We start from the raw sequence: 26939 nt of genomic DNA on the forward strand, positions 1-26939 counted from the left end.
ACCCACAATCAGCAGCATGCACTTTTTTCCTTCTCTGAGCAACTCATCCTTAACATCTTGGTTTCTAACAGCCATTTGAGGAGAAAAAAATAAGTGACATTACAGAACCACAGAATTGCCAGAGTTGGGAGGGACCTCAAGAACCATGAATCTCCATCCCCCCTGCCACAGGCAGGGCCACAAACCTCCACATTTAATAACAGACCAGGCTGCCCAGGAACCCATCCAACCTGGCCTTGAACACCTCCAGGGATGGACGGGGCATCCACAGCCTCTCTGGGCAGCTGTCCCAGCACCTCACCACACTCTCTGTAAAGAATTTCCCCCTGACATCCAACCTAAATCTCCCCTCTCTCAACTTAAAACCACTTCCCCTCGTCTTGCAGTTATCAACCTTTTCAAAGAGTTGAAATTGAATTACCACTTCCCCAGTCTCACTCCTTGAACCAAATGCTGTGTGAGGGGTCTGCTGGTGCAAGGAGCAGAGAATCCACAAGCTAGCAGCTCCAAACAGCGCCTCTGAAACCAGGCACCCATAGTTAAGTTCAGTGGGAGGGCAACCCACAGATATCTGTCAGCAAGTGAATACCATGAGCGCTAAAGAGAGCATCCTAAAGCTCAGCCAAACCAGCTGCAGCCCTAGCTCTCACCATCAGAAATATTATGCAGTGTATTACATTACAGCAACACCTCCTCACGGGCACAAGGAGGAGGCAGGGCGTGCTCTGCTTCATTGGTTTTACTGTCTTTTTGGTGAGAAGTGTTGTTATATGAAAGTCTGGGAGTGGCTTGGAGCACAGTGCAACTAGTTGTCTGAATGAATTGCTACTTGTCACACCAATTTTACCTAAACAGCAGCAGACAGCATCTAACAGGCATGCAAACAGCCCTAGAAGTGCACACACACACACACACAGCATGGCACAGTGCTCCCCAGTGACCTACCACGTACTCTCACATCCCCATGCTAACATCTCAGTTACTCATTTGTCTTCCTCTCTGCCCAGCTACGCTGGACAAAAAACCAAAGTAATATGAAATGACCTCACACTATACTGGTGTAATCACTTCTTCATGCAAGGCAGATGAAGTGTAGATGGCCCATCCGTGTGCAAACTTGAAATATAAAGCAAAGTTCCCTTCAGCACACAATCTGGCGTTAACACACCATTTCATAGGAAGGGAATCTTCAGTAAATTGCACATTTAATTTCCACGTTATGGGAAATGGTTTCCCGTAGTTCTCCCAACAGTCACCTCCTGCTATTAATGACCACAAGCAATGCAGTGACCCTTCTAACATCTGAATTCACAGCGAATATTTTAATTTCTGAAGGTGAAATGTGAGGCATATTCTCCTGTAACACTTATCTTTATGGCTCCCTTAATTCTTTAGAATTTATAGTCTCCACTAAAAGCACACTGAACATAATTGAAATAGATTTTCCAAGACGTATCTGGATTATTTTAACCTACCTTTCCTCGTTAGCCATTCATATCATCTTATTCTAACATAGGAAAAAGTATTTCCACGCTAAAAGCTTCACTGGCAGCCTTTTAAATTTCTGAAGAAAAATTTAATGATGTTTTTGTTTTAAAACTGTTGTTTCTAGCAGAGAAGGTTTTCAGGATTCGAGGGAGAGCACCAGGCAATGCATGGCCACATTACCCAGGTGGACTGGACACAGACAAGAGGCACTGATGCCCCTCTGAATTACATCTCAAAAACAAGATGAGCCTAGGAAGACATGAAAAATTCAGGAGACAAAGACAACAGTTTGAGGAATTAACGTTTTTTTCCAGTGTTATCACTGCAGCAATAGGCACATATGGGAACTCCATGAGAGCTCCATTCTGATTTATGGTTGATATTTTGTTTAATTGAATTTTGCAAGAAAACTGTTTTCATTATTGCAAAGTGGACCTCCCATCATGCAAAGTGGGGAGGAATCAAACGCTTAGAATCTAGCTCATTTGGCAGTGACACTTGAGGAATGAACAATAGCTTGGTACATAAATCTGCTTGTTTGGCTGCCACAGATATGAATTGTCAGGACGCTTCGGAACAAAAGAAATGACGTGTCAAAGCAAATCTTTACTTTAGCTAATCAAAATGGCACACGTTGCCAAGATGCTTTACACCGAAAGAAGGCATTTATCAGAAAGTATATAAATTGACAGCAAAGCTAAATGTAAGTGGATTGCAGGCAAAATAAGGATCTTCAAGTACATACAAGCTTGTGGAAGCTTATCACTATCTCTTAGGTTAAGCCCCATTTGTTTATTGTCTGTTGCATCCTAGTAACTTCCCCAGACCCTCCAAAGGAAGGCTGGCACATGGGCAGCTCTCACACTTCCCCAGTGCTCTGTGCTGGGGGGTGAAGCCCATTTCCAGCACTTTGCCTTTGCAACACAAAGTACTTGAAATCCCTCTAAGCCCTCGGAACCTGCTGGCCTCATTCAGAATCTCAGCAGCGCTGCGTTGTGCAGCCTGCAAACGCTCAGAAAGGCTCCCTGCAAAAACATCAGCCCTCCTCCAGCCGGCAGAAAGCTGCTACATCCCAGAGGCAGAAAGAAAAAGCCACCAAAGGTCACACGCAGACTTCTGAAGGATTTCAGGAGCCAGGCTTCACAGTCCATTAACAAGCTGGGAGCCCAGCAGATTAACCCGAGTTCAAGGAGTGCAGCTGGGGCCTATCTCCAAGGAGAGAAGCAGTGCTAACAGGCTGCAGCACTGCTTGCTGTGGGGAAGCCACACTGTGCTGTCGAGCAGCACAAATCACAGCGCATTGCTGCTTCAGCTCTCCTTTTTGCAGGTCTCCAAACCTTCCTTCCTTCCCAAACTCCTGGCTTTTTTTTTTTTTCTCTTCCTCCCCTTTCCTCTAACCTTATGTGAAAAATAGTATGAGAAGAACTCTGCTTACTGAAGTCCCTGCACAATAGGAGTCTTTGCATTCCCAGCATCTCTGCCCCATCACGACACTGATCCTGGTAGGCCTGCACAGTCCCCTTCCTGCAAAGAAGGCTACAGAATGAAGAAGTTTGGGAAGAGGCATTTTTCACAGAGCTACAAGATCAGGGCGTTTCCTACAGGAGGGTTATACTGTAGGGTCACTGCATTCTCAATTCAGCAACTCACAATAATTTATGGTCATCTAAACTCTCAGACCGCAAAGCGACTTCATCACCAGAGATGTCTCGCTGACTCTGCAGAAGAACTGATGCCATAGGACAAACGTGCCCCAGTAGACAACACCATTTAAAAGAGAAGGAGCTGACAGTTGCATTCGGTACTGCTGGGCTGTGTCACTGGGATCCAAAAGTAAATGGTACCAGCAGCTGTGTGTGTCAGTACCTCATTTCTCTGATTCCAAGCAGCTGTCATTTAATAACCTGACAAACAATTACAAGTGACTAAACACTTCTCAGTCCCTTCCTGCAGCATTGAGCACGTTGGGGGGTTTTACTTGGGCCACAATTGCAAGAAAAACAAAACAATCATAGGATCTTTGATTCTAGCTACAAAATAAATAATACATAAAATGTTTCTATCCACCAATTGGAACACGTGACATTACAAACCCACCTTCCTTAGTTGGCCAGCATCCCGACCAGGCACTCTGCCTGTAGCACATGTGCAAGCAGAGGATGCAAAGCTGTGCTTCACTTGTTTGAAACCCTCATTCCGTATAAGAGCTGCCACATGCATGTTGAAGCATCTCCTTGTTTGCAGCGGGGGCTCAGCAGAAAGAGAAGATTCGCCAAACACAGTTAATTGGGACTCCCGACCTCCTGCTTTAAATGAACAAACACCATTTTTCCATTGCTATATTGTTTTTTTAGATTTCTGACCCTATCTCTTGCAGAAGTAGTTGAGCAGTGTAGACACAATACGGTCATACTTCATAGTTAGGACTTCGGTTTGGATGAGAAATTGCCTTCTCCTAAAACAGTCAAGCAATGCTACATTTGGAAACATTATTAGGCTATTTAGTTCTTTATTAGCAGAGCCAGAGAGATTTATAGCCTACGGAAAAGGTTGTTCAATCAACAAGGAGCAACTGAAGTGAAAAAGCATTAATGCTACCACTGAGGCAATTATTGTAACACGATCACAATTCCTGCACATCTTTAATTTTTGCCAACACAACGGATTCTTTATTACGTGGATCCCTGTTTAATTAAGATAATATGATTTGTAATAATAATATAAGGTGGGTGAAACAGAATCCAGTCTTTTTAAACCTGAGCATTGCTTTCCCTCAGGGGATATCAGCACAGAAAATGGGTTTCCGGCAAAGCACTTGCAATCTCAGAAGTCAACGCACCTATTAAATACTTAGGGGGCTCCAGCAGAAAGACAACACCACAGACAACAGTCTCCAGCGAGATAAAAATCCCAGCCCAGCTCTCAGGAGCAGAATGCTGGTTTCGTTCCATTGCCATCTTATCTACCTGGAAATCCAAACAGGCAAGGAAATGCCATCACACCAGCCCTGAAAAAAACAGAGCAGTGATTCTCTAATCCCTGTCCTACTACAACACAGAGCTTTCTGAAAAATATCAGAACTCATTGGATTCTTCACTTAAAACTTCACTGGTTTGTAAACAGAACACAGATTTTTCCAGCAGACAGCGGTGTTATAGAACAGAGGGATGCTCATGTTGGAGCAATACTGCAGGGGTGCCAGCCAGACTTTCCAAGCTTTCCCAAGAGTCCAGAAATTTGTCCAGCATAAAAGCAACAATCTCATTTTCCATTGTAGGAAAAATAATAATAATAATAATCATAGACAGCAAGACAGATTTCTCATTGTAAATCCCCACTGCTTTTGCCCCATTTCCACTCATTCAGGGTGACACCCAAGTGCCACGTGCTTAGGCCCTCAAAGGAAGCAACAGCAAAAGGGAACGTGTTTCTGTGCCACTCGTTCCCTGGACTGAGCAGATCCAAATCATTCCCACTACATTCATCCAACAGAGCAAGCAGGGAACACGGGCAGTGTACACAGAGCTCAGCCCCCCATGCAACTCCCCTACTGGATGCCCCAGCCATACATACAGCCATACATCCAGCCCCAGCCAAGGGCAGCTCTGCAGACACCCTCGGAGGGATGGAAGACGTGGGTTTTTTTTTTAAATTGAAAAATTGAGGCTGTGACATTTTGGTTTTTGCTGAAGCATCTGTTTTTAGCTACAAGGCATTTTTCTGTCTAGCTCTACAGAACTCCCAGGAATTGATTTTTTTCCCGGCTTCTTTACATAGTGCCACTGCTGCTGTGTTACACACTGAAAATATTTACGAAGACATCAAAACTAAGTCAGGGTAGGACTCTGGCAAAGAGGGAGGTATACAGAAAGCAGTTTTGTCCCTTACACACGAGGAAAAGAGGCTGCCTCCTTTCACTAACCAAAGAAACGCTGCAACTGGAAGACCAGTCCCAGAGCCAAGCAAGATGAATGGCAGCTACAGCAGGACCCATAAAAACACTGATAAAAAGTAAGTTGCCATAAGAGACATCCCTGGCCTAGCACCTCTCCAGCAAGATAAGCATAATAAACTCAGCCCTAACATGGACATCAGTGTATTTTTTCAGGTGCAACCCAAATACCAAACCAGGGAGAGATGCAGGAGAAGCAGTGCCCAAATTAAATTCCATCTGTTATGTAAATAACTTTGCTTGTTGATAGAATTAGTTGCATGATTTCAGTCAACATCATCTGACCTTAAACAATGAAATTAACACCCAGAAGCCTTTTTTGAAAAGAAAGAAGGAAAAGAAAAAAAAAGGAAGAAAAGAAACCCAAGACCTTTCTCAGACCCTGACTGAAGCAATTCCTCCTGAGCCTGTCTTGGCACCTGTCAGAAACCGTGTTTTATTTTGCTTTGCACCAATGCAAAGAGGCTCTAAATATTGGTGAATTAAAACGATCACAAAACATAAAAGTGCTTATAAGGCATTTCCACATCCTCCTGGTCTGGCAACCGAGTGGCTGACTTACAAGCCAGCTGCCAATACAGAAACAATTGCTCAACTCATTTTGGAAGGGGGGAAAAAATAGAACATTTAAAATAAGACTTGCAAAGACGCCAAGACTTTCTACCACTGCAGAAAGCCATCAGTGCAGCCCTATAGCCTTTACCTCTGAGCATCCACACCGACTTGGGGCAACACAGTACTGGGTCCCATAGACTCCATACTCCATGAGTGTTAAAGGAGAGAGAGCTCCCTCCATGACCATTTATCTGGGCCAGCACACAGTGTCAGCTCTCAGAGGAAGATTCCTGCCTGAGAATGGGAACTGTTAATGCCTGCACAGGGTGAACGGCAAACGCTTTGCTCCATTTGGATGTGATCCTAATTAAAATGGAAACAGAAAACCCAAAAGCTGCCCCACGCACCCAGGGACCTCTCTGCAGTTTTTCCTCAAAGAGGCAACCGAAATGAAAGCAAAAGGAAGTGTTGGCATCCGGCCTTATAGCTACCAATTATATCTGCCCAAGACTCTGTGTTGCAAGAATAGATGGCATTTCTTTCCTAAAAGAAAAGGGCTACGCTTCAGGGAACTGCATGCAAAAATACTGTAACAAGAAGGGCAAATCCAGCACTGGGAGAAACAGGGGGCTGCCTTTCAAGTCAGCATTTTCAAGTTTGAAAAATCTGACATTTTATGTGCTAAGAAACCTCCTAACTGCTGCTTGCTATTCACCACACCATGCTACTCACCGCTCGTCCTGCACTTCCTAACATCCCCCCATCTACCGCGCTGCCTTGCTTATTAAAGCGCTATTAAGTGATTAAAACAAGATCCTTGCCTCCTCCCCAGGCAGCGTGTCAAACACATGCTAACTGCTTTCTGAAATCTTCATTATTTAGCTCTTGCAATCATATCACATAACCCTTATCGTAATCATTCATTAACCTTGGGTTTTAAATAACGTTATTAATAGGGGCGTGCTAATTACGTATGAATTTGTGAAGTTAGATGGCACATGGGAAGACACAGCAGGACAGGGCACATAGAATCATGGAATGGCTTGGGTTGGAGAGGACCTTGAAGATCATTAGTTCCAAGCCATGGGCAGGGTTGTCCCCCACCAGCTCAGGCTGCCCAGGACCCCATCCATCCCAGCCTTGAACGCTTCCAGGGATGAAGAGACACACACAGCTCTCTGGGCAGCAGTGCAGGGCCTCACCGCCCTCCAAGTAAAAAATTTCTTCTTAACATCTAACCTGAGTGTCCCCTCTTCAAGTTTAAAGCCATTCCCTCTTGTCCTATCACTATCAGAATGTGTAAAAAGGTCGGTCCCCCTCCTTCTTGTCAGCTCCCTTCAAGTACTGCAACTACATCATTTTGCAAAGTCAACCACTATTTCCCGTAAGAGAGAATTCAGCCCTATAGGGCAATCATGCTTCTGCCACAGAGGTTCAAAACCTTTATTAAAATCCTGACATACTGCTCTACAAAACAGTAATGTATGGGAAATGCATTTAAGCAGTAAGGACAACACAACTGCATTGTAAAGGAGCAACTATGGTTCAGCCTAAAATGTCATCGTTAGTAGGAAAATAAACAAACCATGAACACTTCATTTTACGCTATTAAGCTTTTCAAAGTATGTGGGTGACACAGCACCGTACTAAGAAACGGATCACTCACTTTCCCATTTCCCCCTGTTTAACAGGCAGATGAAGACATTATAAAGACAGAAAGGGAGTTTTTATCTTCTGATCATTTACATTATATCTATATTAACAATCAAACGCATCACAGGCAGTGAAAGAACTGTTGTCAGATACCATTTTAATGACATGCATTCCTTTAAGTGCATCCTGTATTCTTCATATCATTAGAAGCAGGGGAACATTAATACAATACTAATGGCCAAGCAAGCTTCAAGTTACAATAAGCACTCTCTTTCCCCATGATAACAGCCCATGTTCTTGTTCCATTTCTTCTTGAAGACTGAAGAAAAGGTAGAAATCTGAATATAGTGGCTGACTACATAAGCACTACTATCTGTGCTTATGCTCCACTATCTATCATGCTTTATTATGTCTGAGGCCCACCAGAAACACAGGCAAAGCTACTTATTTCTTTTTTCCAGTTCTTCCTTCCTATCTTTTTTGTGCCGGAACACTGAAACCACAGCTCTCCATAAGCTCATCAAGATGCTCTGGTTATGTATGTATTTGTAACACAATGCTACACCGCCACCATTCAGGTGGACAACAGCCCTTAACTGCACAAAGAACCTACATCATCATCTCCTTATCACTGAACCAAAGCTCCTTGATGAGCTCTTCCTCTGAGAGGGCAGAAAGAAAACCACCATTTACAAGGTCAGAAAGAGCCAGGAGTACAGCTCTGTGGTATTTTACCTCCCCTTCTCCTTTTTGCTAAATGAGAGCTCCAAAAGCTTTTAAGAAATGCACAGAGCCCATCCAGTTTCCTTCTCCTTGAACCCAGCACACAATGCACGCAGGAGTTACATCTGAGCATTAAGGAGAGGAGAATACTACTGAAGAGGATAGCAAGTCATAGTCCGTTAGCTGTAATTACAGGAAAGACTAATTTATGAAGCAGATAAACTCAGGTATATAAATTGGCTCTATAGAGTAAGTGCACAGAAGGTAATGCTTTCTGAAGAGTTTACATTGCTCCCTGATAATCAACGCTTAATTAGCTCTTTTTATCTTAATGCAGATTTTCTCTCTTTAATGTTACTGTTGTCCTTTTACTATCTCATCTGTTCCCCCATCATTAGTGCCTTTGTCCTCTGACAAAAGCCCACTGCTAAGGGGGAAAGTGCCAAGGTAATTAATTTTTCAGTAAAAGCCAAGTTGTTTTCTCCAGAACGTTTCACACTTCACAAAACGTCAGAGATGTCAGAGTACATAAGCAGGAACAAAATCAGAGATCTGCTTCCCTATTAATGCTGCATGACCTCTTCAGCCATCTCGCCCTGGGAGGGGGAAGCCGGGTGCTGCACAGAGAGCAGGAGGCAGCCATGGGGCTGGCACCAGCGGGTCATAAAGGGAATATTTTAAAACACAGAGAGCAGGGAACCGAGTCCTCCTGCCTCGGGAGCTGGCTGAACAGCTCTATGGGGAAAAAAGGGCACGCAGCCTGGAGGTCAGCAAGGAAGCAAGATTAGACCCTCAGTCCCCAGTCTCGAATCCTTTCTTTACATACTGATGCATGCAGCGGGGGCAGCCCAAAGTTTTAGTCCGGTGCTGTCCTTCACCACTACCTGTCCAACTGAGGGACCCTTCGGGACCTTCCTTTCAGCACGTTGCCCATAAGAAGGCACAAGGCACCTTCAGGGATAACACGTAGGGTCCTGCTGCTGTCCCTTTATCCTTCAGTTTAGCTGCTGCTGCTTTACTGCAGCCTCAGCTCCAGCACAGGCACAAGCCCCGCACTTGGAGCCTTCCAATACATCACAGTGAGTTATGTGCACTTTCAGACCTCTACAAAAACACTTATGTGCAGGGAAGAGGAGATATATCTCTGCCTTGCCAGGACAGCCCTTGCAGAAAGGCTCAGGAACAACAGCCATTGGCCTCAGGAAGCATTGCTGCCACTTCCAGTGGAGTTTTACAGCACTTCAGATCAAGGGGCTCAGGTCATTGCCCGCTTTCATCACTTGGTGTAGTTAACAGCTGGTTATATGCTGAAACCTGGCACTAATGCAGCAACCTGGTATTCAATCTCCCCATTCCAACCATGGGTATCTCAAAAGCATAGTTTGGTACAACTTCTATGAAGCTTTGCCCCATCCCTCCAGCGGCTCTTCCACTGTCACCCACTGAACCACGAGCAGCTGTGTTACTGCAGATTTGAGCAACGCTTCATTGACAAGACGGTGGTGTTGAGCTCTACCTGGGCTACTGCAGCATCCTCTGCAGCTCTTGAGACCTGACATAGGCTCAGTTCTTCTTAGATAAATAAATAAAAAGAAAGCATCCATTTTCCTTCTTTTCTTGTTCCATTTTTCCCAAGCACACTAAGTAACATTAAATATTTTTGGTATACTCCTAGCGGTTAGATTCAAGTCCTTGCATGAATGACATCTCTCAACTAAGTTAGCTTGCTGGATTAGTCTCTGTAGACTTCAAACACCAATATCGAAATGCTTTCCATGCAAGAAAGTCAGCACATTTTAATATGCTCACACTCACTGGCGCTGCTGCTATCATAAACAAAAAAGCACAGCAAGTTACAGGACTAGAACAGAAATTGGCATTGTGGATGCAGCAACAAATAGTCCTAAATTAAGACTTATTATTGTTGATTAGCAAGATTTGTTACAGTCATCTATTATTCATCCTGTAATCTGTTTGTGTCTTACAGCTACTCGGGCACCTGAAAAGGTCTGAATGGACAGAGCAGTTCTGCTCACACAGATCTAGCTGTCAGGAAGCAACGTTCCTAAGGCTATATGTACAGAGGATAAAAAGCCACCTAACATTCTGCAAAATCACTTGGATCTGCTGCTTTTGAGTCTTCTCCAAACCTCTGAATGCAATATCACACTGCTTCACCTACATGTCTATTGCAGAAAGCATTAGAACTGACTGCAGGCAGAGCTGGTAGCCCTGCATGTTACAGTTGCCTAACGCTTCTGATCTTTAAATCCTATTCCTGCTTACCTATTTCTTTTTGCCAGGCTCCGACCATCCGGATTGCAACTTTGCGTGCTTCTTGTCTGCCTTAGGGCAAATTTTCATTTCAGCTTAAATGGTTCAGCTGCTTCTGAGAACAAGGCAGTACAAAATCCTGCTGACCTTTTCTTTAATTAGCTGAAGTGTTTCCCAAGCTTAGAAACGGAACTTGAGTTCTGACAGCATTTTGTGAGAGCCCACAAACACGAACTCCTCTGTCACAGTTTAGGGGATGCGACTGGATTGGGTTTTTGCTGTACCTGTGGAGATGAACCCAGATCCAACTCACTTGTGTTTGGAGGGGAGTGGGGAGTAGTCAGAGTTGAAATACATTGCTGTTGTTGCTTCCAGCCTTGAAATCTTCTGTATTTTAAAAGAGTGCCTGGATTTTGGAGCATTGCTACTCCTTTTTGCTAACTTACAAAGAAGCATAGCTCAAGTGCTTGGAAATCGGACACTTCTTCTCCAGAGCTTTGACAGCTCCAGGAGTTGTAAGGTGCGAACTGCACAGAGCCAGCAGTAGAGAAGGAAGCTGCACCCTAAGTCAAGACTACATCTTGAATACATAATACTACACTGTGGTGAACGCAGTCAAAAAAGGTCAAAAATGTGCTCTTTTTTGAGCATTTCAAGTTTTCCATCTGTGGAACAAACATACGCTTAGTCAGTGCTGTACATCATGAAACACCACAAAATTAAAGGGAAAAATTCAAAATATTTTAAGAAAAAGACCTGAAACAACGAGGAGAAAGGAAGTGGCTCATTAAGGGGCAGCGTTTGTTCCATGCCCTTACACAAGGAAGAAAGCTTGTGGGAAAACACATACAGCTTTATAATTAAAGGCTGTATTCTAGTGCTCAGGACAGAAGAAATCAAATGGACGTGGGACAAATTGCCTGGTTTGCTCACAGCCTTCATAGGCTTTTCAACCTCAATAACATTTAGAAATATCTCCTTGAGAGCAGTTCTGTGATCTCGCTGTTGGCTGAGCCAAAGCCAAAAGGATCAATGGGATCTGAAGAGGTGACCTTCCATTGGCTCTGTAACAACAAGATGTGGTTCATTTTCGAATATTTGCTTACCAGTGAGTCTAATTATTTTTCATGCTTATGTCACAGCTAAGTATCACAAGGCAGAGAAATAGATGGTTTTCAACCTCTCGCCAGTTCAAAGACTGCCTTCTCATTTGATGTGAACTGTTTGCTTTCATTTAATACTAGTAATTCCGCATGCTTTGCACCCTCAAAGTGAAAGTCTATGCAACCTAGTCAAAATAATCTTATATTGTCTATTAGTTCAAGAAATAGATTCTGAACCACATCCCATAGAAAATGAATCTTCTTTCTGAAATGTCAAACACACCGCCTGCTCCTTGCTGGCAGCAGAACACAACATGCAGGGCTATTGATATCATTTCCAGGCCATTATCTAAAGTAACAGCCTAATGACAAGGCAAGCTGTACATCCCAGCCCTCTTCTACAAAGCAGAGGGATGCAATGCTTCATACCATGAGCAAAAGATCTCAGGCCATCTCAAAGACCTCCATCTAGTTCTTGCTAAGTACCAGCAACTCCCAAAGGTTTCACAAGGAGGTCGAGCCCAGCTGTGAGGTCTGACATCAGGGACCAAGCACTCCCCTGACAAGCAGTGGCATAAATAACACTCCTAAAACTCTCATCCAGACAGAAGCTGAGCATCAAAATTAGCCAGTAAAGATTTTAATGGCACAAGTGGTAATTATTACCCTGCCGTGGGATGCTATTTTCTTCCATTTAAAGAAGTATTTGGAATTTATGAGCCAATATTTAAGAACAGTTGCTAGACTGTCTCCACTTGCATGGGAGGCTGAAGCAGACTGAAATAATTTCATAATTAAAAGGCAGTAAAATACGTGTGTCATTTTGATATAATTCCTTGGAAATTCTGTAGCAATCTGATTTCATTTTTTTATGAGGTAGATTCAAGAGAACGTGTCGATCTGATAGGTTTACACTAAAGGAAGAGGAAAGAATGTGAAAGCTCATCTCCTCACATGGATTACTAGGCCTATTTAATTTCCTTTCCCTGAGAAATGAACATCGTTTTTCACTGCAATCATAACAGGAATTTGACGAGTACAAATACGCTGCACCACTACAATCTGTTACTCATCAATTTTCTTCAAAAAGTGAATTCCAAAGCCATGAACTGTAATCCTAGATGCAGCCTTACTGGTCTCTACAGCTTTTAAAATTGCTTCTTTATGACACTCCGTCATAGATTTTCTGACGTGAAGATGACAAATTTGGGAAGAGCTGATCAGCAACAGAATTCTTTTACCATTGATCTACACTGCTGTTTGTTTTGCCTTGTCTCAGAGGGTTGGGTTTCTTAAACCTCACTTTCTAACCAACAGACTTACGTGACTTGTTTTTCCCAGTGCAAAATCAGATCATTTGTTGCCCAATTCAGATTGTTTTTCTAAGTATTAAATGAAATAGGCAGCACTCCCTACATTTCATCCAGCCTCTGCCCTGCTGCACACAGAGATGCCCACACACAACTCAGATGCTCAGATGTATAAATGCATCATTTAATGGGGATGAACTTACTTCCATGTGCCAGTTGTCCCTCTGTGCAGCACCAACACAACTTCCAGGTGCTGCATCTGGGAGAAGAGCAAAAACAAGAAAGGGAAAGGAGGAAAAACTCATTTCACCATAATGGCCATCCATCTGACAATCTAGAGCATGAAATAGAGCTAAAAACATTCTGAGCACGTGGCGATTCTGTGAAAATGGGGCTGGAGATTCTTCCATCAGCACCAAAACTCAGCACTGTTAGAGGGAAACAGGACACAGCCTCTGCCCTGCTGCACACAGAGATGCCCACACACAACTCAGCACATATCCTCCAACGCCCGCAGAACTGCAGCTGTGATTTAATTCTAAGAGGAAGAGATGTTTTGAACACAGCTTGGTTGGCCACACATCAGGCAATCACACAATCACAATGCTCAGCCTTGTATCTCAAACTCTACATAAACACTCACCCATGCTGTATGAGCCTGTAAGTTCCCAAGACCTTTCAGACCAGCATCAGCTACAGCTGATAACCCAGGGTTATGGGTTCTCCAGCTAGCATCAGCCACAGACACACTGGTCTGAACTCGGTGCAAGCCCTCAGGTGTCTCCCTGCTGCTCTTATGAGAGGTATTCTGCTTTGTTTCTAAGGAGCAAAATGTCCTTAGAGTGACATACACACCCCTTTGGTGCCCTTTGATACTGGAAAGAGTACAGAGACCTGTGCCTCTTCTGTACCAAAGGAATAAAGTCAATGCCAAGCTACTGAGTAGTGAAAGACCAGATTAACACATTCCTATCATTTCAGACCTTCTGAAGGATGAAGCCCAAACCTTCAAAACTGGATTCTCAGTGCCTTAAGCTTACAGACTTCTATGGGCCACTCATGTAGAAAGCTCTCATCTGCCCTCACTATCTGAGCAATGTGTTGTCTTTAAAAAAAAAAGGAAAATACACAGATTAACATTAACATACTTCTGTAGGAAAACGAAAGATTATAAAAATTGCTAAAATTGATTTCACACCAGTGGTGAAGTCAAGGTAACACCCTTGAGGTGGCCAACGTCACTGGAGGGAACGCGAAGCCACAGCATATCGATAGTTCAATTGGCTCAGCATGAGCTCATTGCCACCAGCTGAAATGCACCATTGGCTGCCTTATCGTTGTGTCTTACTGCTCCTTTAGAAGTAAAGAAGATGACAATCTAGCAAAAGGTTTTCTTTAGAAACAGGTCCCTGTCTTCACTGTGGGGTGCGGGCTTCTTCCTCCCTTCCCTCCCCAGAGCTTGCAAACCGGTTCGTTTGCATTCTGAGTACTTTGTGCAAGTAGAATGCCTCTATTTATCCTTACAGGCCAAGAGATGGAAGATACTGGTGCATCCATTTCTGTGTGGAATGACAAAGGGAAGTTGTAATTTGACTACTTCGTATCATTAGGAGGCTCTTAGACAATGCTAACACTTGAACTATCTGGAGATGGAGACTCCCAGCTCTGAGTGTAATTAGAGCAGACAGACCTGCAGAAGCAGACACCCCCAAACTCTGTGCATTTCATGCTTTGCAAGAGGGCCACATCTCTTCTGCAGGCAGGGCACCACAGGAAAGCAGGCATAGAGCTGGCAGAGGATGGTGTCCCATAGCAGAAGAAAGGCTCCAATATAGCACGAATGTCCCCACATACCCCGAATTGATGACCCCCCCCCCCCCCAGCCCAGATACCCAATATCATGTTTAAAATCTGCTAAAGCAGCATTTAGGCAACTGTGAAAAGCCCCCCATTAAGCTCCAGGCCTCATTTCACCACCAAGGGAAAAGACATCAGCAGTATTTAATTGCAGGGGAACTAAAGAGAGACAGGACACGGGAAGTGCCGCACCACACATCACCACCCAGGTCCCCCCGGGCTGCTCCCTCCCAGCACCACCAGCTCTTTGTGGGAGCAACCCTTACCCATCACACCAAGCCACGCACTGGTGCCATGCCGGCATCTGAAATCCAGGCAGCTGGAGGGAGAAACAAAAGCAACATCAAGCAGCTTTTCAAACCTCCCTTCCCAGCAGTGTGCACTGTCACGCAGTACTTCCAAACCCATGCTTTATGCGGCTCAGGAGGGCAGTTTCATGCCCTAACTCCTGCATGATGGATTTTACAATTTGTTAAAGAAACTCATCAATCCTCAGCAGTCATTTTTAATGCCCAGAGCCTCCACAACTTCTGCATTTTGCTGATCCCCCAATTTCAAATCGTTTGAAATGGCTGCTCCTATTACCGCTGCGCTCCTAAAGCTAAGCATTATGGCACACTTCAGACTTCCAGCTTCATGCACTACCATAGTAAACAGATTAACTGTGATTTATGAACAGTAAGTTCTGGTTATTTGAAAGGAAACATTACCTCCATAGACCAATACTGACAACTGGAGATTTCCCATTATGCAGCTCTTCCTACCTACCTGTAATCATTAGTTTATAACGCCAGTATCAGCCTGGGAAACATATCATCATCATTTGCCACTACAAACTTTGGGCTTCTAAAGCATCTGGCAGGAATCATAGGAACTACTGCCAAAGGAGAAAACTGGCCTGAGACGACCCAGCCAGACAATTGCTATTTTAAATACAAGGTAATGAAAATAGTTGTTTTTTTTTTTTAAAAAGCACAATAAAGCAATAAGTTTCCAAAGAGAAAAAACATTACTACAGAGATGCAAAAAGGGATGCATTGGTGTATCATTGAGCAAAGAACTAAATAGGAATTATCAGATGATACAGAGATCTGCTTGTGACGCTTATTCACTTGTAAAGTCCAATTATAATTTTAATATTCTTTCCCAAAAATGAATCCATTCTGAGTCTCCTCTAGAACATCAGAGGAACATTTTACAGGCCCACAAGCAAGAGTCAGCATTACACAGCACACCTCAAGCCACCGAGCTGACCCACCACACATCACATGGGTCTACTACTGAGAATCTTTTTACACTGATTCCATTTACCATAATCTCTTTTCTCCTGCACTAGAGAAGCTGCTCACAAGGCCTGGTCAATGGCACAAACCTACTTCACAAAAATCACAGAATCAACCATTCACTTACCCCAATATTGCCCATTAATCCATGTTCCCAAGTATCACATCTACATGCATCTTCTCAGAAGGACATCAGATCCCGCGCACACACCATGGCTGCAGCATGCTTGGACCATTCTGTCCCCATTGCAGACCTTCCCTGTGCAGGGTTGGTTCAGCTCCAGGACTTCCCAGCTCCCAGCACCCCTCTGCTGCTTATACATTCAGAAGTTGATAATTTTTCAGGATAGAGGCTTGTTCCCCTAGCTCTCCCTCCCTATTTAGCATGATGCTAAAAGCCCGTTCAAGGCTCTTCGTACAGCCAACACCTCAAAGACTGTTAGATTTAATAGGTTTAAAACACATATTAAACTATTCAGGGTAGGTTGAGGTTGGATATTAGGAAAAAATTATTCTCAGAAAGAGTGGTGCTGCACTGGCACAGCTGCCCAGGGGTCAACATCCATGGAGGTGCTCCAGAGCTGTGGGGATGAGGCACTGAAGGACGTGGGGATGGACATGGTAGGGATGGACTGGGGCTGGTGATCTTAGCAGTCTTTTCCAATCTTAACAATTCTATGGTTCTATTCTATGCGATACAACAAGAGCCCTGCTCAGCAGCACTGCTAGCAGAGGACCCTTCTTCACAATCACCGTGCAATACCTCCCACTACACAGCCAGTCTCTTCTCGCCTAATCGGTGCTGCACACATCCTGGATTTACACACACAAGGCATAATTAGTAAAGATAAAAAGGTTTTCTTATATACTTATACCTCTTTAAGAGAAGAAAAGAAACCTCAGTTCCCTTACCTTGACTCTAAAGTAGTAACAGCAGCTCGTGAAAAATGAAAAGCCTTGAAGGGTTCAGAATAAGAAACTTGGAGAGACAATCGCTGATCTTTTATCTTCCAGACTTCAAGCAGAATCAAGTTCTTCAAAGAAAACTCAATAAAGCCCAGACATTTTCATCATAACAAAATAAATAATTCAGTCATGCGTTCGAGGACTCTGACATTAGGATTGGCTATTTGATATATTTGTGGCTTAGGTGCCTCTAAACTGATTAAAGATAACCTGATAGAAGCTTGCAACGTCAAAACCGCCTTCGCTCCTGACAGATATGAATGGATAGCGTAAATAACTATAAATAACCAGAATGGCTGCATTTATGCCTAACGGAGGATTTACAGCCTGCAGAGCTGTCTGGTAGGACCAAGAATTACAGCTCTGCCTTTCTCCTCCTGCAGAACGAGAAGGGAGAGGAGCTGAAGTTCTCCTCACACCACTGCTCTGTCAGGACAACTGAGAATCCATGAATAAGAGGCAACCATAGAGATGCCAGCAGGTTTGGCCACATTGACTTGTGTAGCCTTCCTAGGAACTGCTCTGAGACAAGCATCCCAAAAGCCCCTGCAATATCTGTACCTCCTGCAAGCTCCCGCTGGGTTCCCAAGGGAGCTGCCACACTTGCAGCTGGATGGGGACATCACCATCAGTCCTACACACTGCTATAGGTGCAGGTGTCCTTTTCCCTGGGACATCCTTCTGTGCTCAACAGTGCCACAGTCTTTACCTTCTTCAAAAGAGTACTTTTCTCCATGGAGGAAGAACCAGGAGGAACACATCATGAAAGTTACACTGAACAGCTGCTATAGCTTTCCCTTTGCTACCCACAGCATAACAGATTATCATCCTGCATTCTAGCAACAAGTGAGCTCTTACTCCTGAACCTGGGAAGCAGACAACAGATGCAGATGCACACAGCCCACTGCTCCCCCACTTGTGGGCAGAGCTGCTGAGTGTGTGTGGGGAGGAAGAGAACAAGAACAAAACTCATTTTGTTGTGTTTTCCTTACACAAAGCCATAATAGTCACAGATACAGATTGAACAGTTAGAAAATTAGTGGCGTTTGTTGAAGGCTTTTTTGTCATTTTAATTGAAAAAAATGCAGAGGTGGAAGTGGACCCAAGTAAAAAGCCAGGATATAAATCAAGAAAAATAACTGGGAGTAACGACAGGATGGGAATGGCTCTTGCTACTTGCAAGCGAGTTGCACTGATTCACTACTTAGTCGGGATGAGAAGCCAGGAGCAACATTAAATGTCACTGTCAGGAAGACACGAGAGCTTGTTTGGGACTGTAGGAACTCAGCTGGAGCTGCCATGGGCTGAGAATCTGAGCCGTGAGGTGTGCATGGACAGATAGCAGCATGGTTACACTGCACAGTAGTGAAGGGAAACTGCCTGCAGAGACATCTGGAGTGAGATTTAACTGCAGTGGAGGCAGCTACAATCAATTGTAACACTGTCAAACTCAGCAAGTTTCCAAAGGATTAAATCATTACTTAAATCATCTTCATAACTCAAAGAAGTGCCTCTAAGACGAAGCCCGGCACTAATCGTACCATTTACATTTTGTGAAGGAAAGGGTTCTTTGTTGGGATCTTTCCTTCTAACTGCAATAACGAGAAAGCCCAAGGGTCTAAAACTAATAATCTAATAATCTTTGCTAAGTGAACACTGTAACAGATAGGCCTGGATGAGGTCTTCAGTAAATGCCAGGCAATTTCCCTTGATCTTTATCAGCGTAGATGTAGCTCTGGCTTCAGCAAGAAGAAATTAAATTTAGTGCAAAATAATAACATCTGGGTGAGATTTTGCTTGTCAGACCAGCGGTCCCCTTGGATGCCGGGCTAAAAATATTTAAATGAACTCTGACAGGTTTTATGTTTGTGTTTAATAGGAGCGGTTGGGATACGTTTCCATACCAACACATCACCCCGCTCCAGACAGCGGTGCAATTACTCATCCCCAGAGCAGGAGGATCCCCGCAGGGAAGCTGAGAGAACTCTCCCTGCTGAGGGCTGGCACTGCTCTGAGCCCCACTGTTCTCACAGCCTCAGATCCTGCAGCCCACAGCAGAGACCTGCCCCGCACCATGAGCAACGCCAAGCAGCTTAGCACCCAACTGCCACCTCTTGAAGTCAGACCATCCCTAAAGCTCTGGCACAGCTGTCAGAACACAAACAAGCAGCAAAAAAAACCACTTTTCTTTTAAAAAAAAGCATTCAGCAAACTTCAAGCCTTTTAATTTGAAGCTAAGAGAAGAGCACGATTTTAAGTCCAATGAATTGCCCCTTCCAAGTTCAAAACACTTGATACGATGTAATTGAAGCAAGTACATGGGTTCCACTTAGAAATTCCTCTTATACAGTGGGACTGTAAAATATATCATTATTAGCCTCGACCCTTCTTTTAGCAGGAATTCTGCAATTAAATGCTCTTTGCCACCTCCCCCGAGAAGAATGGCAATGCAGCCAAACAAGGCTTTTCAGAACAGTCCCTGCGCAGGGAAGGGGCTATCATGGTCGGGATGGAAATCACTGTAAAAATAATAATAAAACTCAGAGCAAAAGAATCAGCCCTCTCAAGAAGCAGCAGCGTGACCCATAACACAGAGGGTGCCACTCCTCCTTGCTTTGCCATGACCCCACAGACTTCAGAAGGCTTTGGATCTTGCTGTTTGTGAGACATGAACAAAAAAGTCTGATTATTGTACAAAAGTATTGTGAAGGAGGAAATGCTTCATTGCTCATTACTTTTTTTTGTTTAAATACAAGCAAAAATGCTGTTAATGTAGAAGGACAGAACCCGCATAGAAGAGCGCTCAACAAGCAAGCAAACATTTCACTGCACATTAACCACAAATAGAATAAGTTTTGCTTGCATAAAGGCCCTTAAATAATTACTGCAGATCTCAGTATTGCAAACTAGAATGTAGCTAGAATAGAACATATCTGGCAGAGGTCAGTTCTGCTTCAAAGACAATACAACTTATCACCCAGACCACCCCAGTGCTCACCTTGGAAGACAGCAGCGTTCTGGATGACGAGGAACTTCAGCTCCATGCTGGCAGACTGCAGGAGCTGCTCCATGTTCTGCCGGGCCACCACCTGGTACTTCTCCTCCATCCTCCTCGAGCAGCACGTGGAGCCCTTGGGGATGCATACCTGCAGGTCCAACCCTGCAGACAGACATAGGCAGGGAACTCGCGTTAGGAGGTGGGATTGCTGCAAGCAGAGAGGAAACCAACTGCATGCATTTTAATTGCTGCAGTTATTGTTTGATGGTTTTCTGGAATTTGTCCTGAGCAAGCAGCTTGGCCAAAGGGGAAGAGTGATAAGGACTGCTGAGGAACAGCCCTGAGAGCTTGCTGTCCTCGCATGCCAACACAATGATTGCTGCAGCTCCCGTGCACTGCATCCCTAGGAGCATGATGCTGAGTGACACAGAGCAGTGCCCTGCTGCCTCCAGAGTGCTGAGAGAGCTTCAGGGAGGGGCAGAAATGGAGGGCTAGGTGGATGAAGGAGCCAGGGCTTGAAGCTGTGGTTTTACAATGAATAGAGCAGCACATGGGCTGCGCTCATCATTTGCCTAGACTTATATAACTAGCTTGAGACAACTGTTACTTGTCTGTAACCTCCATCCTTTTGCATTCACAGCAACAGCAGTAGCAATAGGAAACCAAAAGAATCATTAGTTTTGTTGGGTTTTTTAAATGCAAACTTCTAAGCCATACACACCTCCTGAGCCCTCTCAGCCATTTCCCCATCCAATCCTTTCTCCATAGCAAAAGGCAAAGCCATGGCTTACTGCTTCACCCACCTATCCCACTGCACAGGGACAGCCCCTATGGCACACTGAGTGCTGCCAAAGGCCAGTGTGCAACCACATGCCATGGGAACACCAGCACTGAACAAAACCAGGACGCAGCAGCAGAGGGAACATGGCTTGCTCCAGAACTCCAGGCTGCACTCAAAGCACTGGGCAGCGATGCACCTTGCATGGTTTGGCATTCTCAAAAGCCTGGAGGTGGGAGGCAACGTCTGTTTATATTTTAGAAAACATCATCAATACAATCCAGAGGAAAGAAAATCATTTGTTGTTCAGACAACAGGAGGAGGTAGAGCCAATGAGCTGGAAGCAGCAGTAATAAGAAGCCTCATTCTCAATCAATTTTCAGTAGCAGTCACAAATAGGATAACAAGCTCATAACAGAGAAAAATAAAAGCCCTCAGCATGCAAAACCAATTCAATGCAACTATTAGAAACTCCAACAGTAAGCAACACTTCCATGCAAACACCACCGAGGCACAGCTACCTGGGGCCAGATGGCAGCAGGATGCTTTCACATCTCGGCCACTGCCATCCCAATTGCAGCACTCCAGGCATGCCAGAGCTCCCCACGAGGCTCACACTGCCCAAAAACAGCATTAGGAGTCTGTCCTATGTGACAGACAGCCTAGGTAGGGCTGAGTGCCCCCAGAGCCCCTCAGCTCCCACAGTCCTTCCCTTCACTAGAGATTTTTTTGCTTTACTAAAAGGAGCTGAGCAAGCTGGGTAATTTTCATCTTTGTTCCAGGAGGATTATGCATCCTTCCAGGCTTCTTTCTCCTTCCTTAAGACTTTTACCACATTCTCTCTGACTAATTACTAGAAAGTGTCAAAAGTCACTTTTCCGGTGTACTTCAGAAGAAGAGGATTAATATTAATGTCAGTTCAATCGTGTACCTGCTGAAGAAGAGTCATGCACGGTGTCAAGAGAAGCAGCAGCTGTCAGGGCTGGCAGCAGAACCCCATCCTTCCCCATAGCACAGCCTTTTGGGGAGGAGGAGAAAAAGACACAAAACCCTTTGTCTGCAACATGGAGAGGAGCTTATACCAATACTGCAGCAAAGCAATTTGTGGTAAAGGGACAGAGAGGCTCTGGACCCACACTGGGAGGCACAACACCATCCTGACCACAGCCTGTTTCCCCTTCTGCAGAACGGGGCACACAGCACAGATTTCGTGGTAGAGCTTTAGGAAAGAGCCAGCCCTGCTGGCAGCCGAAGAGTGAAGCTCAGTAGTTGGGGGGGTGACAGGCATTTCCCACGTTGGACAAATAAGAACCCATCAAATCACTTTGCAGCAAGGTACTGCCTTAATGAAAGAAGTGGTTACAGAACAGTGAGTTAAAGAGGTATTTGAGTCCATTTACACCGCAAAAAGACTTCGCGTGGTCCCTTTAACACTACAATGCAGCCATGAATTTCTTGTTAATACGAGGTTTATTTCCTCCTACATTTATTATATTAGGACACGCTTCAAATTAAAAGAAAAAGCTTTCTGTGATTAATGGAAATACCAATATAGGAAATCAGAGAGTTGGCAATTAAGAGATCTGTGCAAGCGAGAGCCGGGGACGGGAAGCACCAAGGTCACCGCTCACCTCCCATCCTTCTTGTTGGCAATTAAGCCAATTTCGCCCCTTAAATGGATTTTTATTTTTGTGAAGTAAGTAAAAAGACAGACACGCAGCAGCAGGGCAATCGTGGAGGAGGAGGAGAGCGCCTGGGAATTAACTCTGACAGCTTAAAACGTTTTTACAGAGACGGGCAACTGACACCAGTGAGCAGAAGCATCTCGGTGACCACAGCAGGTCAGGGCAGGCAGGATGGGTCCCTATCAGCCATGAGGGACAGCCTGCTGGGATGCAGGCTGCACAAACCCCACGGCACAGTGCCCACGGGCCCACGAGCCACCAAATCCTGCCCCTGCCTTGCAGCCCACCCCTCCAGCGCTGCATCCAATCCAAACACCTCGGTGATGGCTGTGCCCTGCGATAGCGGAGCCCATTCTGCTGCTTAATGGCCCTTGCCGTTAAGATTGCTTTTATCTCCCAACCTACACACACCCCTTTTTCTTAAAGTTTCAAGCCATTACACCTCCTAATACCGCTGTCAGCCCTTGCAAATGACCTCTTCCATTTGCTATAGATCATTACAATTTCATTTTTGGAAAGAAAAGACCCCACACATTACTCCAACAGGTTTTATCCCCTGTGCCCCATGCCAGACCTGGGCCATTTATGCCATCTTGGGGAACAGCAGTGTAAATGCTCTGCTGATTCTGGAAGCACTCTTGGCTGACAGAATCAATTTCAGGAGTACCCTGACTCTTCCTCCTCCTTCCAACACAGGAGATTTGTACCGGGGTGAATTTAAAGCATTACATTTGACTTTGATGTACAATTATTCCCGCAGATAGGTGGTTAGCACAGCAGCAGTGGAAATGATTTCAGCAGATTAAATGTCAGAAGAAAAAAAAAGAAGAAAAAAAAGCCCAGTGATGATCTGCAGGCGGCTGTGTCTTAGGGATGCTGAAGGAGTCCAAGTGGATTTTCAGTGCCCTCAGTCAGCTCCAGCCCTGCTACCAGGTAGAGCCAAGCTGTGTGCTTCCCTGCTAGATCCAACAGCTTGTATCAAGTTAACATTCCCCCCAGTACTGCCAAAATAAGAACCAGTCCCTGGTGAATGCAGGTCCCTGATGAATGCCACGCTCTGTGCTGGGAGCACTGGGGCTGCCCCATAACACGCCCATAGGAACATTGCTGCCTTCTGCTTTTAATTGACATGACCAATCAAGCACCTGTCACCTGTTTTTAATGCCCAGCATTGGGGAGAAAAAGAGATGTGACTGCTCAGAACCCAATTAAAGAGAGACAAATTATAAGCCAACTCCATTCAATAGGTGATCACAGTTGGAACAGCATGAGTACAACAGGGAGATATTTATTTCTGCTTAATTGTTCTGTTCCATCTTTCAGAAGCCCTGTGCAGTGGGTTCTTCCTGAAGCCTTTTGGATGGCCAGATGAGCTCCACACCAACGTAACCACTCCAAATCATCACTTCTTTTAAAATGAGAGGTTGTGGAGAGAATAGAGAGGTGATGCCATGCGAGAGCTTCCTCCCTCTGGAAGGAAAATGCATCAAGCACATCACCATCAACAATATGGAATTAATTCATGGGTACCATACACATTTGTTACAGTCATATGCACAAGCCCTACAGTCATCCCAAAGACATTCCATTCAGGATGTTGTTAAAATTAACCCTTGGAAAAAAAAAAATAATAATAATGATCTCACTATAAAAGCACTGCCTGAGGAGGTTACTAAATTTTAGGGTTCTGCTCCTGCTCTTAACTATCAAGAGAGCAACTTGCAGGCCTGAAATAATTAAGAACAGAAAACTCAATTATCTGGTAAGCTAAGATGTTAAAGCTGAACGGGAAGGCTGCATGGGGAGGGGCCATTAGTCCCAATCAGGAGGAGTGGAATGAAAATGGGGGGGGAGCACAACGGGAGCCCTGCATCTAAAGGGAACCATTGGGATCAGTGCTCCTTAAGCTGGGCCCTGGCACACAGCAGCTTCCAGAGTTAGGAAAAGGAAAAAGAGAAGAGAGCCCAACTCTTTGGGTCAGCCCGTGGTACAGCATCAAATCCCAGGGCAGAAGCAAAAGGTTCGTCACCTGTATTTTCACAGGGGAGATCTATACTTGCTTCCTTTGAAGAAGCTGGCCAAAAAGCAGGGAATTGAACTGCACCCTGGGAGGAGGAAACAGGCCCACCCACGGGTGTTTCTGCTGAGACATATTCCTGGTGGCAGCCCCAGCCATCCCACGCAGGGCAATCACCAGCCCAGACCCTAAAGCCAGGGGAGTACTGGGGAGCAGAGCAAAAAACATCAGCTTTGGAGCAGGAACACACAGCATCACAGCATGCACGAAAGTTACCCAGCCGTGGGCTGAGGGAGCCCATGGGCAGCAGCTCCACAGCCAGAGCATCAGCGGGAATGCAGAGCAATGCAAATGGCCAAGAGGAGAGCACAGCTCTGAGCTGCAGAACCCAGGCCGGCAGCTGCAGAGCCGGAGCAGAGCTTGCTGCCTTCAGCTGGAATTATTCCCACTGCATTGGTACCAGACATGAAACAGCATGATGCTTCCCTTGCATTTATCAGAGGTGCTCGGGTTTTTTGTTGTTTGTTGTTGTTGGGTTTTTTTTTAATTATATTTTATTATTTTAATTAGAAGCATCGAGCTGGCAGGACCAGGCTGCCCTGTGGGAGTGCTGTGCCGACGTCCCCCTCCCACACACACACACACTGATCCTATAACACATCCCAGTGGCATTTCTCCTGCATGCACTGCAACTCTGCAACATTTCCTCTGCTCCCACTTCAGCTGCTCACGATGCAAGACAGGGCTCCTAAAAGTCATGATTTTCCCTCTGTGTCAAAAAACTAAATCAAACCCACATTTTAAATACACTGTATAAGCCCTCAGTGATCTGCAGGCAAAGGATCTCAGAACTGATTCCACAGCGATTTGTGACTGGGAACTCCAAAACTTCTTTTTTAATTGACAGATGTATGAAAGGAATAAAGCAATAAACAGAAGCCTGGAAATAATGCTTGAGTGATGTTCCCCCATTACTGAGATTGATGCAGCTGCTTGCAGGAGAAGCGAGCGCTCTGAAGTGTAATTACTGCACAGACTCATGCAAGATGGGCCAGACCCAAGGTATCAGCAAGCAGTCATTGCTTTAATTATGATCAAGTTTATGTACTTCAGCAAATGTAAAACCCGCTTTCACTTTGATACAGGGGAAGTTTATCACTGCAACAAGCTGGCAGCACTCTGGAAGCAGGCACAGCCACACTGCCCATGGGCTCTGAAGATGGAGGGGACTCCTTGCTCCCCAAAAACCTGACCGGCAGCAAAGGCTCCCGGAGAGCACCACAGCATTCCAGAAGCCGGACCCCACCCCGCACATTCCCCATAAAAAACGAGTTCTGAGATTACCCGGGGATCAAAGCAAACATTCCACGGCAGCAGGGGAAAATATTTGATTACAGACAGCAGAACGCAGCGTTTTAATGGTGATAAGGGCAGCTCCCTCCCATCCCCGCAGCTCTCCATGCAAACACCTCGCTCCGAGCTGTTCCCAGCGCTCCTCTCTCCCTGCTACCAGGGACCGAGGGATGCTGATTTCGGAGCGTTGGGGAGAGACCGGAACCGTAAGAAGGGGCTTTAAAGGACAGGAAGGGGAGAAGGGAAGCTCTCATTTCTTAGCTCTGGCAGCATCTCTACAGCCACAAGCATTGCGGATGGGCGCTCGCAAACACAACGGGCTCAATGCCACCCCGTCTCCCCGCTCCTCCAGTCCCCGTGCGTTGCAGCGGAACCGCTCAGTGTGCCGGCGGAGCGGCACCGCTCACGGAGCATCTCCCGGGGCTCAAGGAGCAGCTTCTTCCCGCAGCTCCGCGCCCGTCTGTCTGCCTCTGCTCTCCTCTCCCCCCGCTTTCGCTTCGCCCCAAGCCGGGCAGGGCAGCACCGCAACACCACGGCACCGGGCGGCTGCGCGCGGAGCTCCCCAGCTCGCCCATCTCCGCACACCTGGGGAAGCGACGCTTCCCAGTCCCCAAAAAGCCGAGAAAAGCCCGTTGAAGGCAGGGAGCTCCGTTCTCCTACCGATGCCTTCAAACAGGAGCAGAGCCGCTCCCCTCGACCGGACCGCAACGCTCCCACGGCTGCCCCCGAACTTCTCGCTGCGGAGCGGCCGAACCACGCGCGTGGTGCCCACGGCGCACCTCGGGAGCCGAAACCCGACGGCGTCGCCCTGTTTCCCACCCGCCCACCGCGCGGAGGTCGCGAAAACACCGGGCGGCCTCACCTGGCACGGGGTTCTCGGGTACCCACTTGGCTCCGGGTTGCAGCACTTGGAAAGCGGCTCTGACCGGGCGGCAGGCGGCCTC

The 26939-nt window shown here is 45.6% G+C and overlaps 1 protein-coding gene across 1 annotated transcript in view; it reads right to left on the reverse strand.

Annotated features, from left to right (window-relative positions):
- Positions 1-26939, reverse strand: part of GPC3 (glypican 3) — a 115104-nt gene that overhangs the window by 87544 nt on the left and 621 nt on the right. Inside the window, exons 2-3 of the mRNA XM_019618147.2 lie at positions 26858-26936; positions 20163-20324 (exon numbers count right to left, since the gene is read on the reverse strand). Of these exons, the coding sequence (XP_019473692.2) occupies positions 20163-20324; positions 26858-26936 (241 nt within the window). The remainder of the gene's footprint in view (positions 1-20162; positions 20325-26857; positions 26937-26939) is intronic.

Source organism: Meleagris gallopavo, chromosome 9 (assembly GCF_000146605.3).
Source record: "Meleagris gallopavo isolate NT-WF06-2002-E0010 breed Aviagen turkey brand Nicholas breeding stock chromosome 9, Turkey_5.1, whole genome shotgun sequence".
Lineage (NCBI taxonomy): Eukaryota > Metazoa > Chordata > Aves > Galliformes > Phasianidae > Meleagris > Meleagris gallopavo.